The sequence below is a fragment of the Jaculus jaculus genome, chromosome 6 (genome assembly GCF_020740685.1).
Source record: "Jaculus jaculus isolate mJacJac1 chromosome 6, mJacJac1.mat.Y.cur, whole genome shotgun sequence".
NCBI classification, from domain to species: Eukaryota; Metazoa; Chordata; class Mammalia; order Rodentia; family Dipodidae; genus Jaculus; species Jaculus jaculus.
This window is the reverse complement of record NC_059107.1, coordinates 125,191,628-125,218,964: the sequence shown is the minus strand read 5'-3', so window position 1 is coordinate 125,218,964 and position 27,337 is coordinate 125,191,628. Positions and strand designations below refer to the sequence as shown.

At 38.1% G+C, this 27,337-nt stretch overlaps 1 protein-coding gene across 12 annotated transcripts in view; it reads left to right on the top strand.

Annotated features, from left to right (window-relative positions):
* The first annotated feature begins 1,751 nt into the window (after positions 1-1,751).
* Positions 1,752-27,337, top strand: part of Ppfia2 (PTPRF interacting protein alpha 2) — a 441,464-nt gene continuing 415,878 nt past the window's right edge. For 10 of the 12 annotated variants that reach the window (XM_045152145.1, XM_045152134.1, XM_045152135.1 and 7 more), the window contains exons 1-2: positions 2,457-2,684; positions 6,844-7,094. In XM_045152145.1, coding sequence (XP_045008080.1) covers positions 6,846-7,094 — 249 coding nt within the window. In that variant the 5' untranslated portion in view covers positions 2,457-2,684; positions 6,844-6,845. Of the gene's footprint in view, positions 1,789-2,455; positions 2,685-6,843; positions 7,095-27,337 lie in introns of those variants that run through there. The other 2 variants (XM_045152128.1, XM_004650146.2) reach the window with 2 other exon arrangements.

The window sequence follows — 27,337 nt, the reverse complement described above, 5'->3', positions numbered from 1 at the left end:
AAGTATTTTGTGGATATCTTTAGGAGTCCAGAATCTTGGGGTCCACTCTCTTGTGAAACAGAGGCTACAGGTTACTAAGATCCATGGATGGTCTTTGAGAATACAACTGTTTGAGGCACGTGCCTGGGCTGCCGCTTGCCGTGCCATTGCATGCTGTGAAGGTCTGAGAACAACCGCAGGGTGATTGTCCTCTCCTTCCACCTGCAGACTGGGTCTCCAGGTGTTTTGCCACAGCATGGGCACCGGTCAAGCTGGCCCACAAGTTTTAGGATTCTCCTTACCCTGCCTCCCCTTGCTATAGGCAATTTGGGTTTATGGACACATGTGCTACATTCCATCTGCCTTTATGTGGGTGCTGGATACTCCAACTTGGGTCAGCAGGCTTTCCAGCATGCTTCTTTAACCACTGAGATATCTCCCCAGACATCTATTTATTACTTTATATGATTAATTTAATGTTGTGTTTCATATTTTATATATTTTATTTATTTACTTGAGAGATTGAGCGAGCTAGCAAGCCAGGGCCTCCAGACTGTGGAAACAAACCTAGATGCAGGTGCCACCTTGTGCATCTGACTTTATGTGGGTCCTGGGGAAATGGAACCCAGGTATTAAGGCTTTGCAGGCATGTGCCTTAACCGCTGAACCATCATCTTTCCATCCCATGTGATTAAGAATTTTAATGACAATAAATTCACAAGGTGGATCTTTATTTTACTGTAGAATTGCCAATTAAATTAAACAGTATCCCCAGCAAGAAATGGATCTCTGCCTAATGTACTTGTGTCAGTCTTTGAGTAGTATTCCTTAGCTAACTTTGGACTCTGCTCTGGACCCAAGTAAAACATTCTATTTGCGTTCTTGCACTTCTTTCGGAGAATATTTGCATTATTTATGGAATAAGACTAATGTTTAATCCCTTTCTCAATTTCCTCTGGCATATCCCCTAGATTTTCCACTGTCTCGAGATTTATGAGTCTCTCTCTCACTGAAAGGGTACCTTTTTAGTTGTCCAGTTTGTACTGGTTTTATCTCCTCCTTGGTTTTTATCCAGACGATCTAAATGAATGGACAGCAGGAGAGGGAGAGAAAAAACTGTATGGGGCGTCGTAGCGCCTGGGTGGTTGGAGAGGTCACTCTGCGCGAAGCTGAAAATTGACCTGGCATCAGGGAGCATTTAACAAGCAGTCCGCATCGCCAGGGCAAAGAATGGAGACCTGACGGGGTAACTGGGAGTGACAAACGCAGCCACACCCTAGACTGACTCCACTTCCTAAGGCACGACTTCCATGCCCCAGGTCCTAGGGATGAAAGCTACCGAAAACCCTGAGAAGCACGAAGGGCCACAGTGTCAGAAGATGCCCAATTCCCATCCCCAAGGGCGCATGCTAGCACCAGCTTGCCTCTAGAAACGACCGTGTGGGAGAAGCCCAGGCCCCAGGCACCGGTGCCCATCCCTGGCCCTCGCCCTCGCCGGGGGCGCGGGGACCAGCACGGTCCTCAGCATCCCTCCGGGGGAGGCTTTGGGGAAGATGAGCGTATCCGCGAGCGCGGGTGCGTGAGGAGGAGAGCGAAAAGACGTGATTACTTCAGAATTTATTTAAGGGCCGGTGGAAACCACTGCAGCAGCTTCCAGGGGAAGCCCTTGTTCCAGAGAAGAGGAGGTGGCGGCAGCCCGGGAGGAGGAGGAGGAGGAGGAGGAGGGGAGAGGCTGAGGAGGAGGAGCTGCAGCTAGCTTGCGGGAGGCAAGTGGGAAGATGCCTTAGCAGCCTCACCGGCTCCCGGCAGGTTGGTTCTGTTGGCAGACGGATGCGAGCAGACAGGCTTGCCGAGGGGCTGGAAGAGAAAACGTGTGTGTGTGTGTGTGTGTGTGTGTGTGTTTGGGGGGGAGAGGGCTGGCAGCTTCCCTTCGCAGAGCAGAGCGCCTCCTTTAAGTGAAACAAGACACCCTAGGGCAGAAGTAGGCTGGGTACCAGGAGGAGACCTGTCCTGCATCACGCATACCCTGGGGACCCACTTCTTTTTAACTGTCAGACTCCCAGGGTTAGTTAGCCCTAAATTCCTCGGGGGCTCCGGTGGGGAGCAGGGTGGAGAACTTCCTGTCCACACACACACTCATCATACCTCTCCCAGTAGTTCGTGTTTCAGGGACACTTCTTCAACACCCCCCCCCCCCCACACACACACACCCAACCGGGTTACCCACGTGCTGGAGGGTGAGCGGGGAGCAGCAGAGCGTCTGAGTTAAGTTTCTGAAAGTGAGCCCCGATCCCGGGTTCGCAGCCCTCCTCCGCCGCCGGGGCTCCGGCTGCACGCGGAGGCTCTGGTAAAGGGGCCGCGGCTGCTTTAAGAACCGCCTCCCCCTCTCTTCCCTTTGACAATGGTCTGAACCGAGCTCTGCTTCCCAAAGCAAAATTTGTAATATCCCATTTTTCCGATGGACGCTTCTCCTTTTGGCCGCTGACGGAGCCGCAGGAAGATGCCGAAGCGCTGTCACGCCACGGCCCCGGAGCACGTTCCGGGAGAGCGCGGGGGCTCGCGGGGGTCCGAGCTGCCTTCCTCCTCGCGTTGCTAGGGACGTGCTCCTGGACCTCCGGGAGTGAGCCTGCCCTCGCCCAGCAAGCCGGAGCCTGCGGTTGTCATTGATCAATTGGAGAAGCAGGACCTGAAATAACAGACATTAGGTACAGAAACTGCACTCGAGTTGCACGGTTTCCCTATGGCTTTTTGTATTTATTTATTTTTCCACCTCTCCAGCCCCACCCCGCCCCCAGGGAAGAGCGGATGCAAAGTCTTCCTTGCAGGTTACCGTTAGGTACCTTCGGCTTCGCAGCCATCCCGTCCTCTGTGCCTCCTGCCTCTTGCCTACTTGGCTGTCTCCTGGGGCGGATGAACAATTTTAGCGTGGAAATTATGAAGTCAACTTCTTCTTAGGGGTTCTGGGGGTGTGGCTGAGCGGTAACTGTCCAGCAGTGTGAGGTGAGCCCGGGTTTTTGACCATCTGAGCATGCAGGAGGGTAAAGAAAGTGAAAATGCTTCCATTAGCACTGATGAGAATATTTGAGGAGAATGGGGGCTTTCAAGGAGTTAAACAGCAGGAGGAATATTCATGTAATGCAATCAGACAATGGCTAGGTTCTCTCTCACAAAATTACTCCTTGTGGGTTAACTGAGATGGGGCAATGGTGGTTCTAAAGACCAAATTTTTGCAGAAGAATCTTGCCATACAGAGTAATACCTTCATTGCTTGGAGTACGGTCCAAATCCTGGGGACATGATTAAGTAAAATTATTTATTGCAAGTAATAGAGGGCATGTGGAACACGTCTACCTGAATAGATGTTGCTTGCATAGTGTATACTGCTAAGGAACACATTGGATCTTGAAATCCCTTAGGTCATGACTTCACGGAGCATTCACAACTTTTATTTTGGAATCTGTGAGATTTCTAAGACAGTCAAGGTTATGTGCTAACAATATGGGAGTTAGTTTTCTTGGTACATAAGTTTTTCCAGCTAAATGTCAGTACTGGGATAATTAAACCAACCAACCAGGCTATTTTTTGTTCTGTTTTCACAATAATTTTAGCAATGAACAAAACTAGGTCTTGAAACCTTCAGTAAATTAATGGGAATACTCATGAATATCAAATATGGGTAATCAAATACACAGAAAAATTGACTTGAGCGATGGAGAGGGTGAAAACGAGGTGAATATTTCAGCAAGCTGTATGCTCAGTCTAGTTTTTAGTGGTGTGATATTTGCCTTTTAGTACTCAAAATGACTACAAAAGTTAAAAGTGGCATGTCTAGGTAGAATACATAAGACTTTGAAATTGTTCCATGTGTGTCCATTCTATAAAAGGTTCTATGTATGTTTTTACATAGCTTAGATGTGCATTAAGGAGCTCTCACATTGTGTATGGTGCCTTCAAGTACTTTGAAGTTTATATTATAATCTGAGCTTAATGGGATAACTTAATTTAACTCATGAAAGTGGCTTTATTTTTCTGTAGGGATTTTTTTTTCTTTCAATTTTAGCTAGGAGACTGGATTTGCTCACTTGAGTTGACTAAGAAGAAAGTGGCATTTATTCTTTCTTATGTGGTTTTGTATGGTTTTCTTTTATGAATTAAATTTTGGGTGTTCAGAAGTATCTACTATAATTAAATGTTTATTTAGCCTTAGAAGCATAATCATAAAAGCAAAACATTATTTCTGTAAGGTAAGTGTTGCCCACTTTGTAACAGAAATAAATTCTTGAAAGTTGGATAACCCTTTATATCTTTTACTGTGTGTTATCAATGGAGTAAGCCATTGGATTGTCAAAGTAGGAATTTTCAAAACATATTATCTTCTTTAGGGAAGATAAAGCTGAAGTTTTGAAAGGTAAAGTAAATTGCTCACTTTCACATGCTTCAGGAGTGGCTAGGATCAAGTTCTTACAGCATAGATTTTGGCAGACATTCTAAGGCCCCAAGCAGCTTCTCATCATAGCATCTTTAGACCAAATCCATGGCCACCTTAATATTAATCTAGAAGTCTCACTCTTGTAACTGTGTAATGAAAGGAAGATAATTATCATAATTTTTTCAGACAAAATTATACTTGTAGTAATGATACACTTATGGTTGTCCTTGTAATTTAAAGTTGTTTTAAGTAACTGGGAGGAAATAGATATTTGTACTTATCATTAAAAAATTTATGATCTAGGCTGTAGAAATGGCTTAGCAGGTAAAGTGCTTTACCGCAAAGCCTAAGAATGCATGTTCTAATCTCCAGGTCCCACATAGCCAGACACAGTGACACAATTGTGCAATGCCACACATGAACACAAGGGAGCGCACATGTCTGGAGTTTGTTCACTGAGGCTGAAGTGTTCTGGTGTACCCATTCTCTCTTTCTCCCCCATTCCTTCTCTTCTCTATCTCTCAAAATTTAAAAAAAATAATAATAAAAAGAAATTTATGATCTAAAATAAAAATTTTAAATTAGCCTGAAATATTAAAACCTACAAGTGTTTTGCCTAATTTGTTTTAGCATTTCTTTTTAATCTTATATGTCAAAAATCATCAAGTTAGATCATGGTAATGATTTTTCAGAATACCACAGCTGTTCAAAGTGTGGGTTTCATGCATGACATGTGAAATAATCATTTTAATCAAGCAAATGTATTGCATTTTTGTCTTATTTTCAATTAATGCAAAGAAAATTTGTAGTAGTTTAGAAATGTTTTCATCCTCATCATCGTCTTTGAATGAAAATCAAATAGATTTTTATAAGTTAAAGTGCTAATAGCACTAGTGAAAGTGTACAAGTATGTGAGTGTGTACATGTAAATTCATTCTATTTGTCAACTGTGAGTCTTAGTTTACAGTAAATAGAAACTAAGCAAAGTTCCTGTCTTCAGGTCACTCATTGTTTTTGAATGAACAAGAGTCAAATCATGTTGAATGATTATAAAATTTACTAATTCCTTAGTTCATAAAATAAAGTGTACTGTTCATAAAATAACTTCTGTTATTATTCTTAAAGTTTCTCTTAGTTTCCAGTGGATCATGACCAAATCATTCAATCATTCACAAATATATAATGTTCTTTCTTCAATAACACAATTTACATTGAGAATTACATAAAACATAATTGAATATTGAACTATTAAATCTTGACATTTTATTTCAAAATATCACCAGAATATTTTCCCTATGGGCACTATTATATGGACAGAAAAATGAATTGACCTTGCATTATGAAACCAAAGATTGCTCTGGGATCAACAGCCAAACCAGACTTTCTCCACATCAGCCTTCTCCAAAACCAAGCCCTCTAATTAATAGCTCTTGGCCATCATACAGCAACCTAAAATGAGATGAGCCAGATATTTTTTAAACAACAAATAAGAATGAAAAAGAAAATCAGATAATTTCTGATTTTTAAAATGTCATGTATAATAGGAAAATGTTATATCTCAATATGTGTATTGTTGATTTTAAATCAAAATAATAAATGATTTAAAAATATTGTGAGTAGTTTCTTTATTTCATGACTTAGTGCTTGTGATTAACAGCTGAAACGTGAAGTAACTGCATTAGCTAATGTAATTTTCCACATCTGTTTTGTGGAATATTTGAAAGAGTGTTAATTTATATTGTTTGCATGAAAACCAGACAATGCATCTAACAGAATATTAAGTGTCCTTAGCAGTTTAATAATCGAGACATTCATGTATTTCAGCCTAATTCATAAAGTTTATTTCTAATTTAGTCTATAACTTATCAACTCTGTGTATACTTCTGAGAGAACTCAAGAATACATCACATGAAAATGATCATACCAAGAAGCTTTCAATCAGTTGGTGTGAGAAAACTTGTTGAAGAAATGCTATGAAAACTCTTTGTTATGTAAGATAGTCAATTACTTGGGATTTTCTAAAGGAAAGAGTGAATTTAGTTCACTCATTTGCCAAGACAATTTTGTCTATTGACTGTTGTTGACAGCAGTATTAGCTGTAAGTGATTTGTAAACTTGATTGGGTTGAAATAACATATTCTACAAACCAAATAATGTAATAACCTATGAAAAATAAATTTGAAAAATATAAAACCAGGTTTCATATTATAGTGGAACATATGTGGATTGTCATAAAACATGAATGTCTAATTGAAGAACATGAAGGGTTCATGTTTCACTAAAGTCAACACATACGGCTGGGTTGTAGTTGGAGCAATAGGTAGGGGGAGTTGAGGTAACTGGCATAATGAGCGCAAAAATTTAATTGTGATGACAGCCAGGTGGCATTTTAGAAATAACTTCTTCACTGAAATTCTCTCTTTCCTTTCTTTAAGCAATGATGTGTGAAGTGATGCCCACGATTAATGAGGATACCCCCATGAGCCAACGGGGGTCCCAGAGCAGTGGCTCAGACTCAGACTCCCATTTCGAGCAACTGATGGTGAATATGCTAGATGAAAGGGATCGTCTCCTAGATACACTTCGGGAGACCCAGGAGAGCCTGTCACTTGCCCAGCAAAGACTCCAGGATGTCATCTATGACAGAGATTCCCTCCAGAGACAGCTCAATTCAGCTCTGCCACAGGTAAGCATCAATAACACTGGTTCTTCTTTTCATAAGTAAACGTGTTATCAGCTTTTAATAAGATTTACTTTAGTTTTTTGAGGTAGGGTTTCACTCTGGCCCAGGCTGATCTGGAATTAACTATGTAGTCTCAGGGTGGCCTCAAACTCACAGCAATCCTCCTACTTCTACCTCCCGAATGCTGGGATTAAAGGCATGCACCACCATGTCCAGCAAAGTTTACTTTTTATTCAGTCCTGTAATTACCTTTCCACGTAATACATATGATATGCACTTCTTGGTGAAAAAAAAATATATATATATATATATATAAAATAAACTAATGTTTTATATGAAATCTTGCCTTAAACAAAATCACTGAGTTAAAGGCCAGCCTAGAAGTACAGCCTGGAAGTACAGAGTGTGTTACAGGCCAGCCTGAGATCCTACCTCAAAAAAAAAATAATCATAATATTCTACTTGTTTGTGTGTTTGTGTGTGTGTGTGTGTGTGTGTGTGAGAGAGAGAGAGAGAGAGAGAATAAAGAAGAATAAATTCTTATTTTAGCACTTTCTTGCAAATAACTTGTTGATCATTTTAATTACTAGAATGTGGAGATAATTTTGTCTTTAAAAGATTATGTCTGTTTAATACAATTATGACAGATGGAAGTATGTACTCTTAACTTTGATTTGTGTCGTCTGTCTTTGGAAATGGTAGTTTGGAAGTTTGTGGTTTAATTTATCTTTCTTTAAAAACTGACCATTACCGGGCTGGAGAGATGGTTTAGCCATTAAGGTGAATGCCTGTGAGGCCTAAGGACCCAGCTTCCATTCTCCAGGCCCCACATAAGCCAGATGCACATGGAGGCACACGCATCTGGAGTTCGTTTGCAGTGGCTAGAGGCCCTGGCCTGCCCATTCTCAATCACTCTGTCTCCCCCCCTCTCTGTCTCTAGTAAATAAATAAAAATAAAATCTTTTTTAAAAGAATAACCATTTCCTGCTTAAAACCTCCTTGCATATTATCTATTCATTGTAAACAACACTTTAAGTAGCTTCTTTTCTGATTTAAAATATTTTGGAAATTGTTAGTAATTTTGGAAATTGTTAATGCCGGTAGTTCCTGCATCAAGAAGGCTGAAGTAGAAGGATCAAAATTTCAAGGTCGGGCTAGAGAGATGGCTTAGCGGTTAAGTGCTTGCCTGTGAAGCCTAAGGACCCCGGTTCGAGGCTCGGTTCCCCAGGTCCCACGTTAGCCAGATGCACAAGGGGGCGCACACGTCTGGAGTTCGTTTGCAGAGGCTAGAAGCTCTGGCGCGCCCATGCTCTCTCTCTCCCTCTGTCTTTCTCTCTGTGTCTGTCACTCTCAAATAAATAAATAAATAAAATTAAAAAAAAAAAAAGATTTCAATGTCAATCTAGGCTGCATAGAAATTTCCTATCAAAAAAGAAATTTAAAAGCCAGGCATGGTGGTGCACGTCTTTAATCCCAGCACTTGGGAGGCAGAGGTAGGAGGATTGACATGAATCCAAGGCCACCTTGAGGCTACATAATGAATTCCAGATTAGCCTGGGCTAGAGTGAGACCCTACCTAGAAAAAAAAAAAAAAGAAGAAATTAATAGAAGGTCAAAGTTCACCTTTACTCTCATAAACTTCTTATTGTTAGATTAGTTAAGGGACATTTCTGTCAGTCTTGTAATTTTATAGACAAATATTTTATAGAAAAAATTACAGAAATGTAGAAATAGAAAATGTTAATGGAGTATCACTTTACTATATGCAGAGTTAATGACAAGGATCAATGTACTTACTGAAGAATTATAAGATTATGCTTCTTTTGGTAGCAGAAATATCATAAGATATATGTGACCATTTTAATAACTCCCCCCGTAAACTACAATTTTATTTTTAATAAAAATCTGTTTTGCTTTCTAATCACACAGAGTAGCAAATTGAGTTGACTTACCTATGAATAGTTCAAAAATATTGAAAACAGGATATAGTTGATAAAATTCTAAGGTCACCTTCACAGTGCGCTGCTGGAATATTCATGACTCTCAGAATGAGATCAACCATTCTCATACACATTACATAATCCTGGAATGATCTATGATTGACTCCTGGCTCAGACCCCTCCATATAAGTCTGTTTAAGTTGGGATGAAATAATATTTCAAATAATTCACCTGTTCACAAAGAAGTTTACTTTATTTATTTTGAGAGCAAAAGAGAGAGAGAAAAGCAGATAAAGACAATGGGTGTTCCAGGACTTCTAGCCACTGCAAAGAAACTCCAGATGCATGTGCCCCCTTGTGCATCTGACTCATGTGGATCCTGGGGAATTAAATCTAGGTCCTTAGGCTTTACAAGCAAATGCCTTAACTGCTAAGCCATCTTGCCAGAACAAAACTGTTTATTTATGTGTTTTTAGTCACAAAAATACCTTCAAGTTTCAATCTGGGCAATTATTCTTCAGAAGGTGAACTGCCATCTTGGTAACTCTCCTTTACGATGGCTTGAGTTGGTTAAAGTTATTGTTCCAGTGGGGCTCTGGAACAAGTCGCAATTACTATCATTTGTCTTTCACCACAGTGTTCCTTTTGAAAAGTCTATGGATATGATATACCAGAAACAAGGTCAATGTACTTTCAGTATGCTGAATGGTTTTCAATTTTTCACACTCTTCCTAAAGTTAAAATTTTGATCCTACCTGTAAGTTTCCAAGAATGTTTTCTGTAGTTCATTTTAAATGCTTTCATTTTTAATCCTAACCGCATCAAACTAGCTCTAAGAATAATTTGTTTTTAAACTTCTGTTTCTTCTATAAGAAAACAGGTGACAATTTCATAAGGATGCTATAAAAATAAAGTATTAGCAAAAGATACTTTGAGGGGAAGGAGAAAACTGGGAATATTTTCATATAGAGCTATATTATATACATATTTTTTTCTTAGTATAAGAATTAAGATTCTCAGTTCAAGTAACTTCCAAATAACATAAAAATATTGATAATAATGCAATGTTATTTAATTTTATGTTTAATTATATTAATCTATAGTATGCTATTCAAACTCTCTAAAGCCAATTTTATTTTGGAGTTCAGAATTTTAATGACTTTCTTCATGTTTATAGTGTGTATTCTAGAACATTGTCAACGATACATACACATCTCTGAAAAGAATGCTTTGTATTTCCACTACATTGAAAAGGTATAAAGGCCATGAACAAATTCATCTTGCCACAGAATTAATTTTTCCAAAAATCATATTTGCTATAGTCGTACAGATAAAATGTTGACCTTTAGGACCTTCAGAATGTATTTGTTTTGACATTTTAGGCTAGGAATTGTGAGTATATCCATTTAGATTGCTACAGATATATTTTGCAAGAACTTTGACATATTCTTTGCAATACTGATCTTTGTCCTCCCCTCCCTCCCCACCCACCCTATTGTCTAGTCCTCGAGATGCTTGCTATGTATGTGGGCATCTTGGGTAGATTCAGATTAGGTGCTGTAGATGTGGTGATTATCTTTCTGTGATTGGGTAAATTTACTGAGAGTGATCTGGTCCATGTTCAACTATTTTTCTTCAAATTTCATTGTGCCTTTTTTTTCTTACTACTGTATAGAATTCCATCTACATCGTGAGATCCAGGTTAGCCTGAGCTAGAATAAGACCCTACCTCTGAAAATAAAAACAAAAACAAAAACAATAAAATATTTTGAATCAATGAGCCTGTACTGTTAGTGGTGTTTATATTTTTTCATGAAATAGGAGAAAATGGCTCTTATAAATATTAGCTTTTAGGCAGAAATAAAGCATGCAAAACTGCTATAGTAACCTAAAAAGTTAAAAATTATTTTAGCAAATAAAATGAATGTGAAGACCAACTTTATGTTATGGAAATCATAGATGTCTTAGATTGACTACCTACCGCTTCCTGTTATTGGGGATTTAAAGCTTTGGTTTGATACCTTTTCTGCTATTATTCCACAGTTTCAGCAATTCCTAACTTATTCATTATACCAACACCATAGTTTCATCATTGCTTTGGTTATATCGGTGTTTAAAGGGTACTGAAACTTTCACATCCATTCATACTCCACACCTGGTGTCTCTAGTTAGGCATTCACTTATCTACCTTGCTAAGGAACAGATACATGTTACAGTTCCACAGATCATAACAGTTTACCTGCCTCCCAAACCCAGTCATCTCGGCTTCATATGTTCACACAGTCTGATCTCATACCGCCCTACCCATGCACCTAAGTGTCCTTACAGATGATATTTTCTCTTCATCCCTGAGTTGTCATGAATGGTCTATAGTGTTTACCTCTTCAGTAACTCTCAAATATTCCTCTTATGTTACTTCAGCACCTGGTTCTAAGCCTCTTTGCTCCATTTCCTAAAACTTCCCTTCTTATGTATGTCCCATGCTCTGTGCTTAAATGACAGTGGAGCTCCCAACAAAGCCCATGTTACTCCAGCCCTCTCATGCACATATTAATCTTACTTTCTATAAAATTCTTCCACAATGTTATTTCCTGGTTTGATTTTTCTAGCTATGATTTTGTCTTCTGCTGGCATTCTTTCCTGAACCCTGAGTACATTTCCTGCTTTACTTTGCTTTATCATTTAACATAGTATAACTAAATTTGATTATATGCTAGTTCCTAACCTAAACTCCAAGCACCATAATAATAATAGAAGCATGCCTTAGTCATTCATATCTCTCTTCACCACATGAGCGTCAAACTCATAATAAAAAATTTTAATGGGAAAACAATATATATGAATATTGATGTAGACACACCAATAAAATTAGATTGAAAAGTTATGATTTTATTATGACCCTTCCAAATACCACCTAAGGCTTCTCATTCTAATGCTACCAAAAGTACTTAGTACCAATACTCACAGAATAGTAAAAAATAATTAAAGAAAATTATCTTAGCTAAAAATAGTGATGTATAAATTTTATATTGAAATGCTTGCATTTATGTTATCTATAACGCTGAAAATTAACACTTTTCTTAATAGTTTTCACAAACTCTCTACTTCTACTATAATAGCCATTGTTCCATCTCCTTTGTTGTCCCTTGAACATCTCTTCCTCCTGTGCTGAGATTATTTCTGGACTAACTACATTTGCTTTTGATAAAACTTCATTTGACTTGTTAGGAGTTTATCCTTTGCTCCATCTAAGGCAAAGATGCTGCTTTGATTGTAACAATTATATTTCCTTCACAGCTTTTCTCTTCGTTCTAGTTAACTTTCCCGATGGCTGAATGAATAGTAGTACTTTGCAGCCTTTATTTTTCAGTACTTCTTATTTAACCCTTACAATCATGGTTCTATACTTTGTGTTCTAAAATTGCACCTTGTAATACTGGAAATGTTGCTTAGTGGTAGAATGCGTGCTTAGTGTGCACAAGGTCCCAGATGCAATGCATAGCACTGCAGGAAACAACAGCAAAAACCACACAATTGTATGGAACAAATATATACACAGAAATCCAGACTGTTGTTGTTTATTTTTTTTTAAATTATGCCCTTTGAAGTATCCGGGTCAAGCAGCACTATCAATGATTTCATCTTGAAATCTCTATTCCCTTACATCTTCATAAGGATTTCTGTTCTAATTCACTCTTATCCTCCATATGTCTCACAAACTTCTATTTGACTTGGCTCACTTGCACTGTACAATCTTGAGAACTGCTCTTATTTTTTTTTGCCATCTTAACCGCTTTTTATTTTTATTAGTTTTGTACTCAGTAAATACAGTCAAGTTAGTACCATTGTTAGCCTCCTCCTTGTCCTCCACCCTCCAGAGGGACCCTCCTTGTTGGCGTATATAGGACACGCATTGTAGGGATAGCCCTTAGTTATGGGTAGGAGAATTGTCTCTGTGTATCACGACCCAATGTGTGGCTCTGACATTCTCTCTTCCCTCTCTTTCTCAATTTCCCTGAGCCATGTTGGGTTAATTTTAGGTCTGCTTTAGTGATGAGGTCTTGGGAGCCTCTGTGTCTCTGGATATATGATTGGGTAGGATAGGAATTCATTGTTCTCTGTGATATCTTCTTAACCTGTGTGCTGGTAGCAGGATCACCAAGAAAACAGCACCCTTGCTTGTTTTGCCAATTATTCTTAGTTTCAGCCCTTTTGAGGTATGATGGGGTGGTTCTTTCTTTAAGATCTGCATCTGTCTGGAAAAGAGAAGCAGATTCTCTGATGAAGAGTAAAATTATCACCCAATAAATGGGCTAGCCATCATTTTCTAGAGATAATTTAATAGGTGTAGGCCTTCTTGTAGCCCATGATTGTTGGTAGCTTGGTAATGGAGAATGGGCTCATTTTTGGTTCTGGTTCTGACTTGTTTCCCAACTCCAGCTATGGGTTCCATTGCACTGAGCAGATGAGTTAGTCAAATCAAGAGCAGTTGGTATACCAACATGACTGTGCACCACTATTGCATTTATGTGTGCATCACAAAAGGTTATTTGCTGCTAAGTAGGTTAGACCATGAGTTGCTTGGACAGATAATGGTCATTTTCCCCCAGTCACCCATGTACCACCTTCTGGCACTAGACACACTATCTGGGGACTGACTCTCTTCCAGCTTCCAGCCATGCCACTTCATGTTGTGTGTCAACCACATATGGTATTTTCAGCAGTAGGGTCTTACCACTAACCTTTGGTGGGTCATCAAGTACTCTGACAGAAATCTGTCATTCCTTGAGGAAACTTTGTAGGTCTCTCTGATCAAAAGCTCATTGTGAATGATGGCCCCATGCTGGTACTGGGAGTTACAGGTTGGTACCCATTAAGAGAAAGAAGAAAAAGATAACTAAAATAAAAGAGTTAGAGAGAGGAGGAAGAGAGAGAGAAGCAGTAGAAGATTAAGTTCAGTCTTCATCTTACCCTCTCCAGGTCCTTGTGATTAGATGTTCCCTCTAAGGGCATGGTGAAGGTTTAACTATTTGGTCTTTTAGGAAGTACAATTTTATGCTACCATTGCCATTTGGGTCCAAATTTGTGTCCCTCACACACTCCCTTACCTTCCCCTCCCTCCCCACCCACCCTATTGTCTGGACCTTCAGATGCTTACTAGGTATGTCAGCATCTTAAGTAGATTCAGGTTAGGTGCTGTAGATGAGTGAGACTATGTGGCAATTATCTTTCTGTGATTGGATGAGTTCACTGAGAATGATCTGTTCCAGCTTTGACCATTTTTATTCAAATTTCATTGTGTCATTTCTTATTTTTAATCTTGATGCCATCTTATAAGTCATTAGTCATCCATTTTCATAGTCATTTTCACTCTTATTTTCCTCTCTAATTTCATCAATTACTCTTTCTCTTAACTGACAATTTTGAAATATATTTAAATCTGTTTCTTAGAATGTTAATTAGAATAATGTCCCAAATTCCCTTGGCTCTGTACCCTTTAGTTTACAATTTATTCTTTTCTTAATATTTTTTGTTCATTTTTATTTATTTGAGAGTGACAGACACAGAAAGAGGAAGATAGAGAAAGAATGGGCATGCCAGGGCTTCCAGCCACTGCAAACGAACTCCAGACGCGTGCGCCCCCTTATGCATCTGGCTAACGTGCGTCCTGGAGAATCAAGCCTTGAACCGGGTTCCTTAGGCTTCACAGGCAAGCACTTAACCGCTAAGCCATCTCTCCAGCCCTACAATTTATTCTTTGTTTTCATCCATCTTTATTTCTCAAGATGTCACAATTTCTTCATTTTCCCTACTGAAGTCTAATTTTCCCTACCATCCTCTGTTGAAAATGTTTGCTGTCACAAATAACCAAATGGAAGTTGTAACACATTTGTTTTATTGGAAATGTGATTACCTGATTACTACCTTCTAAAAGGAAGACAGACAAAAAAAAAAAAAAAAAGGAATGAAAATAAGGAAGAATACAAGGGAGGTTAGAAGGGAAAAGACTCTAAATTCATAACCTTCAAGATCCCAAGTCTTGCTTTTCAAATCATTTTGAATTTTTCCTCTCAAATTTCTTATTAGTTGTGTACACAGTGTGTATATACCCATGTTGGTACCATTGTTACCCTTCTCCCTGTCCTTCCCCCTCTGAAGGGACCCTCCTCATTGGGGAATATATGTCATGCATTGTGGGGTTATACATCAGTTATGGGTAAGAGGAAATGTCTCTGTGCATAATGTCTCAACATTTGGCTCTAACAATCTTTCTATACCCTCTTCTGTGAATTTCCCTGAGCCAAGATGGGTTCATTTTTGATCTACTTCAGGGATGAGGATATGGGAGACTCTGTGTCTCTGGATATCTGGTTTGGTAGGAGTTGGGTGTTCTCTCTGTGTGTCTATGTTCATCATCTTTGTGCTTGTACCATGTTCACCAAGAAAGCAGCACTCATGCTCATTTCTCCAATTACTCTATGGTTTCAGGTGGGGCTCTAGTGAGGTGCAATGGGCTGATTCTCTCCTCAGCATCTGAGTCCCTCTGAAAAGAGAAGCAAATTCTTCAACAGAGTGAAGTCAGCACCATATAAATGGGATAGCCATTATTATTTAGAGAGAAGGTTCTCTTGTATCCCACAATTGCTGGGAGCTTGATAATGGAGAGTGGGCTCATTTTTTGGATATTGTTATGCCTTGTTTCCCAGCTCCACCTATGGGTTCTGTTCCACTGAGTGGGTCCATTAGACAAATCAAGAGCACCCACCATTGTAGTGTGCCACTATTGCACTTGTGTGATGATCACATCAGGTTGTTTTCCAACTGGTCCTGGACTCTTCCTTTTGGGGAGGTTTTTGAGTACATTTTCAAACTTAATGGGTGTGATAGGTATGTTTAGGAGATTAAACTGCTCTGAGTTTAGCTTTGGTAGGTGGTATGTGTCCAGGAATTCATCCATTTCTTCCATGTGTTCAAGTTTTGTGGTGTAGAAGTGTTTGAAATATATCCTTATGATTTTTCCAATTTCACTTATATCTGTTGTAATCTTCTCCTTTTTAATTCCTTTTTTTTTTATTTGAAGCATGTCATTTTTCTTTTTCTTGATCCAGTTGGCCATGGGTCTATCAATTTGTTTATTCTTTCAAAGAACCAGCTCTTTGTTTCATCAATTTTCTTAATTGTTTTCTTAGTCTCCAATTCATTAATTTCTGTTTGGGTCTTAGTTATTTCCTTCTGTAGGGATCTTTTTTTGGTTGTATTCTTCTTGCTTTTCCAGTGCCTTTAAGTGGATGGTTAGGTTATTGATTTGGGAATCTCTCTGTGTTTGTTATGAAGGCATTTAGTGTTATGAATTTTCCCCTGAAGACCACCTTCATTGTGTCCCATGTTTTGGTATGACGTGTTCTCATTTTCATTCATTTCTAGATATTTCAAAATTTTACTTTTTATTTCATACACTACCCAGTTATTGTTTAGAAGTGTGTTGTTCAGTTTGCAGGAACTGATGGGATTCCTGGAGCATCTTTTGTTGTTAATTTTTAGCAATACAGCATTGTGATATGATATCATTCAGGAAATTATGTTGACCTTCCTAAATATATAGAGGCAGGACTTATGACCCAGTATATGATAGGGAAGGTTCTATGGGCTGCTGAGAAGAATGTGTAGTCTGTGGATTTAGGGTAGAATGTTCTGTAGATGTCCATTAGGTCTAATTGATCTATGATTTTGTTGAGCTCTCTCACTTCTCTATTAATTTTCTATTTGGATGTTCTATATATTGTGATAGTGGAGTATTGAAGTCCACAACTATGATGGTGTTTGTGGTTATTTCTGTTTTGTTGTCAAGTAGGTTTTGTTTTATGAATTATGGTGCACCTGTGTTTGGTGCAAAAAGATTGATAAGTGTGATATCCTCTTGTTGGATTTTTCCCTTGATAAGTTAGAAGTTACCTTGTTTGTCTTTTTTGATTATTTTTGGTTTCTAGTCTATTTTATATGGTATTAATATAGCAACTCCTGCTTGTTTACTATTTCCATTTGCTTGGAATATCATTTTCCAACCTTTAACCCTTAGGAGGTGTCTGTCTTTAGTGTTGTGGTGGGTTTCTTGTAGGTAGCAGATTGAGGGGTCTAATTTTCTGATCCACCCTGTTAGCTCATGTCTCCTGATGAGTGAATTATGACCATTAATACTGAGGGAAATGACTGTGAGGTTTGATTTAATCTTTGCCATATTGTGGTAGCTTATCTGATTTGGTGTTTTCTTGGACTTTGTAGATTTTTGTGCCTTCTCTGAGTTTGGTTATTGTCATCTGCTTCTTGTAGACACTTGCGGTTGGTTATTTGATTCTTCTGTGTGAAAATTTATCTGAAGTACTCTCTACAGGTTTGGCTTTGTGTTCGTATAGTTATGAAACTGAGTTTTATCATGGAAACTTTTTCTTTTACCATCTATTGTGAGGGATACTTTCACTGGGTATAGTAGTTTGGGTTTGAAGCCATAGGTTCTTAGACTTTGTAGTGTTTAATTTCAGGCCCTTCAGGCTTCCAGGGTTTCCATTGAGAAGTCTCAAGTAATTCTCATGGAGTTACCTTTATATGTAATGTGTTGTTTCTCCCTAGGTGCTTTTAGGGGTTTCTCTTTGGTACTGATGTTTAGAGTCTTAATGATAAAATGTCTTGGATAATTTCTCCTTTGGTCCAGTATGTTTGGACTTCTTTTAGCTTCTTGTAACTTGATGGGATTTTATTTTGAGAGTGTGGGGGGAGTGGTAGCCTGCTGGTCTGAGTCTGTTCACAGAGCTGGTGGGGGCAGAGTTAGTGGATTTTTTGTGTGGAGCTCTGTGTTGGTGGAACACCTGGAGCAGGGGGGGAGGAGGGAGTGATGCTAGCCTTCTGGCATGGGTCTAAGCACAGGGGTCGGGGTGGTGGCGAGTGGGAAGGTTTTAGGGGTGCGTGGAGGTCCCATGGGGGTACACTAGCCTGCTGGCCTGGGGGTGGGAGGCATTGGTGAGTGAGATGGTGTTCACAGGCTTGGAGCTATGCTAACCTGTAGGCCTAGGTCCCCTTGACAGCAGTGGAATCTGCAACTGGGACTATGATTAGGATGGCTCGTTGAGGGGATTGGGGGACTGATGGGCTACCAAAGAGCCTGGGAATCAGCGGATTCCCTACTTTGCTCCTCCATGCCCTCTCACAGGAGGTATATTAGAGTCTCTTCACTCTTAGTAGACCCAATGAACCATAAATGTTTTGCCGCTCCTTCCCTGGGAAGTGCGGCACAGTGAGGCAAATGTTTTCTTGACCAAAGTCTCTCAACAGTTTTTTTTTTTTTTTTTTTTTTCCATGAGGCAAACTTCTCTTGTAGATAACCTTTAAATGTTAAACAACATGTTAACATTAATTTTATTGCCTGTTTCTGGATACTACTAAAGATTTTTATATAAGCATTCAGATAACAAAATGAGATTGTTTCTCTCCCTGTGTTTCACATGAAGCTACATCAGTGAATTTTCAGGTGATCTTGCAGCATAGTGAAAATAGTGAGTCTACTTCAGAGGGACAGAAACGAGCCTCAGAAAGCAGTTCAGAGAGCCTGAAATGCTTCCTACAGATGTTGAAGATATCACTTCAGATGTCACTCGTCAGTTTTGTGCCTAAAGGCACCCCTCCCTCTAAAAAAAGCTAGAGTCTTGGCATACAATCTTCTGGTCCTCTCATGCCATGAGAAGGCTAGTGATTCTTAGAAAGGGTGACAGTTATCTTGTAATTACTAGGATAAAACACTAGATCAGAAGTGGATTATGAATGAAATAGGTTTAGTTTGGTTTACAGTTTGGAGAGGAAGGTTAATCCTGATGTGGGAAGCATGGTAGAGAATACAACTGAGCAATACATCTTGTCAGATCAGTTTCCCCTCAAGTCTGTAAGGCAAAATAAACCCTCCTCCCATAAGCTGCTTTTGTTTGGGTGCTTTGTGCCACTATGAGAAGATAACAGTAACATTACCTATCCATAATAAAAGAAATTAAGAGGTAATCTCAATTCCAAACAACAAGGTTGTTTTATGTTTTAAAAGTGTTGTTTATAAAAGTTTTGCTTGGGGTTGGGGAGATTGCCCAGTGAGTCTATAAGCAACACACACACACACACACACACAACAACAACAACAACAACAAAATAAAAACCTTTTACTCCCACTAGCTGCTTTTGATTGGGGGCTTTGTAATAGCTATGTGAAGATAACTGCAATACATTCCTAAGTCTCCACACATAAACACACACACACACACACACACTCAAACACACACACTTTTCATACACATACATCATAAGCTATTTTTACCAATAACTTATCCACTTTGCCATCATAACAATGCCCTGTGTTAATAAATCAGAAGGGTGATTCTATAGGGAACAGAAAGGGACTAATGGGAGGGCAAAAGAGAAAAGAGAGAATAATAAGGTTGGGGATGAAAGATAAATATTACCTGTTTCTTTTCATATCCAGCTCTAGATTTAAATACCCAAGAATGACATGAAAGTAGAAGGGATATTTCTAAAATCATATTTAAAAAAAAGTTATCTTCAACATTTTTTAAAGTATTTTTATTCATTTGAGAGCAAAAAAAAAAAAAAGAGGGAGGTAGAGAGACACACACAGAGACAAGAAGCACCTTGTCACTCCAAAAGCATACTCCCCCTTGTGCATCTGGCTTTTCTTGAGTACTGGGGAATCAAACTCAGGCAATTAGGCTCTACAAACAAGCACTTTAACTTCTGATCCATCTCCCAGCCCTTAAACATTCTTCTATACATTCTTTGTACATTGTACTATGGTACATTATGACATTTTTATATAAATATACATCATACAGTGAACAAATTTGGCCATAAACCCCTAACTTACTTTTATGATTGTTTTCTAAATCTGTCATTTTATTTTCAATATCATATTTGAAATTATTATATAGTTACAGGTTTAATATCTCTATAAGTCTTATTAGATTTTTTTTATTTGCAATACTTTTTCTGCATAAGTGTTGGGGTTACTGTTATTTTCATTGACGTATATCAAATTGTTTGAATTTTTATTTATTTAGTTTAAGAGACACACAGAGAAAGAGGCAGTTATATAGAGAGAAAAATGGCATATCAGGGCCTCCAGTCACTGAAAATGAACTCCAGACACATGCATTTTTGCATTTGGCTTACTTTGGTCCTGGGGAATTGAACCTGGATCCTTTGGTTTTGCAGGCAAGTGTCTTAACTGCTAAGCCAACTCTCCAGGCCCTGGTTTAATTTTTTTTTTAATTCAGTGTCCATATTAATTCATAAGCTAGTTTTTATTTTCAATAAAATCTTATCTGATCTTATTTTTAGTATTATTAATAATATTGTAGCATTTTCTTTTCATTTGTTTACATTGTATACAATTTCTGTTCTGATACTTCAATGTATCTATATTTCCTATAATTACCAAATATTTCCTGTATTTTTGCATGTATGCTGACAAATTTTCTCTTTAAATTGTTTTTAAATATTTAAATAAATTATATAATATATAATTGCATGTTTATGTTTTACCTACAACTATTTTCCTATTTTCTTATGTGCCTTTTGTTAATTTTTCATGCCTCCTTTGAGCTGATGAATATATATTCATGTAACTTAATCCCTTTACTGTTGTAGTCAGGTTCACATTACTGGCAAAAATTACCCAACCAAGAGCAGCTTTGGGGAAGAAGAGGTTTATTTTGGCTAACAGGCTTCAGGGGGAAGCTCTGTGAAGGCAGGACAAATGATGCCATGAGCAGAGGGTGGACATCACCCCCTGGCCAATATCAGGTGGACAACAGGGTCAGGAGACTGTGCCAGACACCAGCATGGGGAAACTGGCTATAACACCCATAAGCCCACCCTCAACAATACACTCCCTCCAGGAGGCGTTAATTCCCAAATCTCCCTCAGCTGGGAATCTAGCATTCAGAAAACCATGTTTTACTAGCCTAATTGTTTTACACTCTTAATAATCTTTTAATAGTAAAACTACAAATTACAACGTTCAACAAAGTTTATGTATGCATGTGTGAGTGTGATGTGTGTGTGTGGTTTATGCATGTGTGGTGTGTGTGCTTTTCATGTGGGTGTGCATATGATTGTGTGTGTGTGTGTGTGTGGTGTATGCAAGTGTGCGGTAATTGTGTGTGTGTGATGTGTTTATGATGTGTGTGGGGGGTGTATGCATGTGTGCCACCATGTCCAGCTTGGAATGGCAATTCTTATATGCAGTTCTTGGTTCAGTATTTTCCTCCACTGTACATAGTTTGTGTGTTTTTAAAATTTTTGTGCGTCTTTGTCCTTGGCATTCTACAATTTCCATTTATTTTGTTTTATCACCTTGAACATTGTGAACCTATTTATTTTAATTCTTTCATAGAAGTTCAACACGTGGAACTTTTATAATCTGTTTCATCTTTTGGTTATATTGTTCATTCATATAACTTCTTATGTATGCTTATTTTTGACTTTTTGGTGATCTCTTTGTTTTCAAAATTCTTAGTAAAGCAATTTTAGTTACAGGAAGAAGGAATATTAATTTATTTTGTCCAGATACCTGGGGAAGCCTGATGCTTCCTAAAGACATTATCAGGTGATAAGGACTTTTGAGGGTCCATTTTTTTTTATTTATTTCATTTATTTGAGAGAGAGAGAAAGAGGCAGATAGAGAGTGAGAATGGGCATGCCAGAGCCTTCAGCCACTACAAATTAACTCCAGATGCCTGTGTCCTGTTGTGCATCTGGATTACATGGGTCCTGAGGAATTGAACCTGGGGCCTTTAGCTCAGCAGGCAAGCTTGTTAATTGCTAAGCCAGCCCTCCAGCCCTAGAGTCCAGTTTTTATGTGTCTAAATTCCAAATGAACAGGGTTCTCAGTACCATATTTCCTGGCAGGAATTGTTCTCAATTCCTACCCTTTAGCACTATGAGACAACCAAATGTCAGATCCTTTATATCTTGCAGGAACACAGGGCTTGAGTGCTGAGTACTCACTTTTTTTCTACTTTAAAATTTTCCTTCCTTTTTACATAGTACACAAACGAATTTTAAAAATGGCCCAACTTTTCCAATTGTCCTTAGCAATAAAGGAGGTCTACATTGCACAATCTGCTATTACTGGAAGAAATCAATTTATAAATCTGACTAACATAATACATCATGATAAATTATACATATTATTATATTAGTGTAATTAATTAAAAAACAACAACACAATTCTCTTACAATAAATATGTCCACCTATGTGAGAATTATAATCAATTAGCTACCATTATTCTGCACCCCTTGTCTTGTTACAATCAAGCCAGGATTCGAGGGGCCAGTAACTGTACTAACATTCTTGAAAAATAATATCCTTTCCTTTAGCATTTTCTCCTGCAATTACATCTTCCTGACAGTTGCAAAACTATTTAAAATGCAAATGTGACTACTCTACTCTCTTTGTTAAAGTGCTTTCAATTCTGCAAAGAAAATTCCCTACAACTCATAAATTAATTCTTCAAGGTCATAGGAAAACATATGGGTATATAAAATTTAGTTATATTTTTTATACAGAATGAAAGAACAATCAAAATTAAATTTAATCAAGCATTTCTATTCCTAGTTATCATCATTGGTGAAATACTTCACATCAATCATTAAAAACTACCACAGAATATTTGACATGTATCTGTGTGTATGCGTGTGGTAAACATCTATGTGTGTGTGTGTGTGTGCAGGTGAAGGACACAGGTTGATAGAGTTACTTCAGTCTATCACTCTACACACACACTCATACACACATATATTATCATATATACATACATATACACACACACACACACACACACACACACACACACATACATACATACATATGTATGTATGTATATATATGACCTGCAAGGAGAAAACTATATAGCATTACTAAGAAAAAGTAAAGAAGATATAAGGAATAGGGAGATATTCCATGCACATGGTTTGGAAGTCTTCATATTATTATGTTATCATTGTCATCATTATTTACTTTATTGTAGTGCTAAGTTTTAAACCAACAAGTATGGTAGACAAGTGTTTCATCAAGAGTTTACTTCCAACATTAATCATATTAACTCACAATATAAGTCCAAAATGCCTATACATAATTCAAAATTTCCATGACAGCATCATCCAGCTTCCTTGCACTAGAGGATATCTTTTTGATTTGAAATATTTTATTTATTGATTGATCTTAGAGAGAAAAAAAGAGAGGGAGGAAGAGAGAGAGAGAGAGAGAGAGAGAGGGAATGGGCGTGCTCCAGGGACTTCAGCCGCTGCAAACAAACTCCAGAAGTATCTGTTGCTTTGTGCATCTGGGTTTATGTGCCATCTAGGAATCGAATCTGGGTCCTTAGGCTTCGGAAGCAAGAGCCTTAACCAGTAAGCCATCCCTCCAGCCCGTAGAGGCTATGTTGATGGCACAATTTATATGGAAAGACAAATGACACAGTATATCCAAAATAATCTTGACAAACCAGCACATTTGAGAATTTATACTTACTGGTCTTACCACTTACGCTAAAAGTATAAAAATCAGGATCACTTAATGTTAGACATGAAAGTCATTGTCTTAAACAAGAGTAAGTACAAAGTAAGCTCTTAGAATTATGACCCTTGCTTGACCAGCCAGACTGAATTAGGGTGAAACCCTCCTGTAAGTTTCTGGAGTGATCAAGACCATGAAAACCACCCTGAGGCAAAGATGAAAGCTTTCATTCAGGACAAACATAAGCTGCCAGGACTTACTCTCAAGAGCAAAGAACAGCTAACTTGAGATTCCAGATAGTGCTCTTTATAGGGCTCTTCAGTTGAGGGAAAGTGAGGAAGGGAAAAGTTGAAAAAAATAAACAAAAGGTTTTTTTAGGGGAGGTCTAAGATAGCCAGAGTAAGACAACAGAACAGTGACCAGGTGACTTACAGGATATCATGGCTGGGGGTGGGGGAAGGCACTTTAGGCAAGGAAGGGATAATTGCTAGGTAGTTTCTTGAGGAATGCCAATAACCTACTTCCTTATGTCTCTGTCCACACATGGTGACTCCATTTTGGAAGCCTGTTCCAACCTAACAATCCAGCTTTTTTGATAATGATAAGAGACGAAGGTTAATTTCTTCATGCTGTCTATAAGGACAGTGAGTTCTTATGGGAGAGGCGGATAATGCAATCAACGGGTCTCCCTCCAAGGCAGGTGATGTGGAGATGAGGAGGCAGTTTCAAAGTTTCATGGTGGCTACAGGTGGCAGAGTGGTGAGATTGACAGCGCCAGTGTAGAATGTTGTTACAACTTGGTCCTGAATGAAGCAGAGACTTCTCTCATACCATTCCCGTATTGACTTGGCTTTGGGGCAGTTGCTGGCAGACACTGTTATAGAGAAGGTGAGGTAGATGGGCTTTGTGCATCCTGTGAGAACACATAAGGGAGAAGAAACAAGCTTGCTACTCTTGTCAACAGCTAAGACATCAAAATGCCAGGCATAAATGGAGGATGAGCATTCAGAGGTGAAGGATAGAGGGCTTGAGGCAAGAGAGGAGGCAGAGGGGAATTTTGGGATCAGGGTAAGAGTAGGAACACAGGAGAGTTTAAGTTTGAGAGTGCCCATTGGGGTGGCAGTGTACTTATCCCTGGATGTGATCAGGTAAGGACTAAAGTTTGGGGGGTTGGATAGCTCTGATTCTGGCTAAGGCAAGTGGTAGGAGCTGGGGTCAGGGTAGTTGAAGTTAATCATGGACAGGCAGATGCAGAAGGCATGAGTTAATATTAGAGCTTAGTATTGTAAGTCAGCATCAGACAGGGGAGCCTATTAGTCTGACTCATTGTTTATATTGTAGTTATATTTTTTTCTTACTGGGTAATTAAGACCATGTAGGCTGCCAGAATTAACTGTATATTTTGGAGGTCAATAATGGTGCTGTAGGAGAGACTTTTAGGGACCTATGAGGAGTTCTATGACTCTCAGCATTTTCATCTGCTAGGATAAGTCCAGGCCATGTTGACCAAGTGGACCTCCCTCTTTTGGGAAGCCTGGAGGACTGATTTTCCTCCAATGTTACTCTCTTGTGGATACACTGACTTGGAATTCATTTCCAAGTCTCCACATGCCCTCTGATCAAGAAGACAGGTAACTTACCAGAGGCTAGAAGTTCAAGTGTCCCATCATCTGTAGCCTTTTGACCTGGAAGCAGGAGCCAAAATATTGGTTATCCTTTTAACTACAACGTTTCCAATTGATTTTGGCTTCTACATATGGTTTTTAATCACTCAGAGAGACTGTACATATCTGGTTAGCAGAACAGATTATTTTAAAAGGGTGCAGAGCATATCTGGTTAGCAAAGCATATCTGGTTAGAGAATGACACAATAGTTTAAAATTATTCTGATTAATATTTAAGTACAGTTGTCAGGTGACAGTGTAAGCTATGTCTGGGACATAGAAAGCATACATATTTTATATTTTAAGTATCTATCAGTTATAAGTATCAGTAAAACATTTTAGTAGCCCTGAAGACAATGTTTTGTCACTTTAAAGCAATTGATGTTAATCTAGAAATTATATGCCAGGAAAAGGCAAGACAGTATAAAAGCTTAAGATCTGTGTTTGAAAACAACTTTGGCTACTCTTTACACCAGTTAACTCCCCAAACTGGAAGTAGAACAGCAATTTAAGATTATTTTTCTAGGTCAAGAAACATGTCTTAACTATCAATATATCTATAAGCAATGAACTTCAGATACCAGAAATGAGACAATTAATTAAGTGAAACCTTGACTGAGACTGATTATATATAGCTCAAGAATAAAAAATAATCTGGTCATTATTGAGTTAAGCAAACACAATTTTAACATACATTAGAGACAATATGACAGATACAAAGCAATTTCTTAAATAAGTACCTTTCAGTATTGAACAATTTTAAGGATTAACTAAAGAAATATTTATGATTGTTACATGAAGCTTAGACAAACTATATTAACATTGTTTGTATACAGTGGATTTTCCTAAGGCATGGGGAGCTTTTTTTGGTTTTTCTAAGAACAAACTCAGAATAAATCACTTTTTATAAGACTTAGATTATAATCTCAGTGATAATCACCCAGCAAAACCATCATGAACAAGACAAGAATCATCTAAATTACAGAGTTTTATCCATGTGTAGTGATGCATGCTTATTGATAGCCAAACATCATGGACTTTGTATAAACCAAATTACAATATTCTGATATCTGGAAAACTCTGATATTAACAAAAAGTATAGTTTACATATTTAAGGCACATGAGGTTACAGACAGTAAACTATGAACAAAAGATCTGCCAACAAAATTTAAGATAAACAAGAAATCTATATTATGTAGTAACATTTTGGGCTTAAATATGAAGACATGAAAAATTTTATAATTTTAAAAGTTCATAAGAATTGGGATACCTTTATATGTATATAAATGAGGAGATTTAGCAGTTTTTGTTTGTTTGTTTGTTTTTGTTTTTGTTTTTCTAGGTATGGTCTCACTGTAGTACAGGCTGACCTGGAGTTCACTTTGTTGTCTTAGGGTGGCCTTGAACTTCTGGCGATTCTCCTACCACTGCCTACTGAGTGCTGGGATTAAAGGCATTCACCACCACACCCAGCTGTAAATTTAGAGCACTTTTAAAAGCTAAATAAGATGTCCATTCAATCTATAATTCAGTTTATGAAATTAATTTAGCTATTTTTAACATACCCAAAAAATAGAGGAGCTGGATTACACTGCCATGATCTAATGGGAAAAGGACTCAAGTCTCATGGAAAAGAGGGAATGGGCATGTCATGGTCACTTGACACTGCAAACAATTTCCAAATGTATGTTCCACTATGTGCAATCTGGCTTTGCAAATAATCACCTTTAACTGCTGAGCCAAAAAGAAATATTTTTAATCTCCTCCAAATCAATTTTATAGAACTAGCTTACTCATATCTTTATCTACACACTTTACTCATCTTCATCTACATATTTTTACTTCACATCTATGTAACTACTGTGTAACAATCCTTTTCATCAAATATTTAAGGTTTCCTCTCCAGTTTATCTTCTTTAGTCAGTTCATCTCATAACTACTAACAAAAACTTTTATTGTCCTTACCATAAGGCTGTTAATATGACCATTTAAGTTTATTTCCTCAAAAGGCTTTTAGAAATAACTTTTTTTAAAATAAGAGTAGACAAGATTTGACTTATACTATTTACCCAGAAT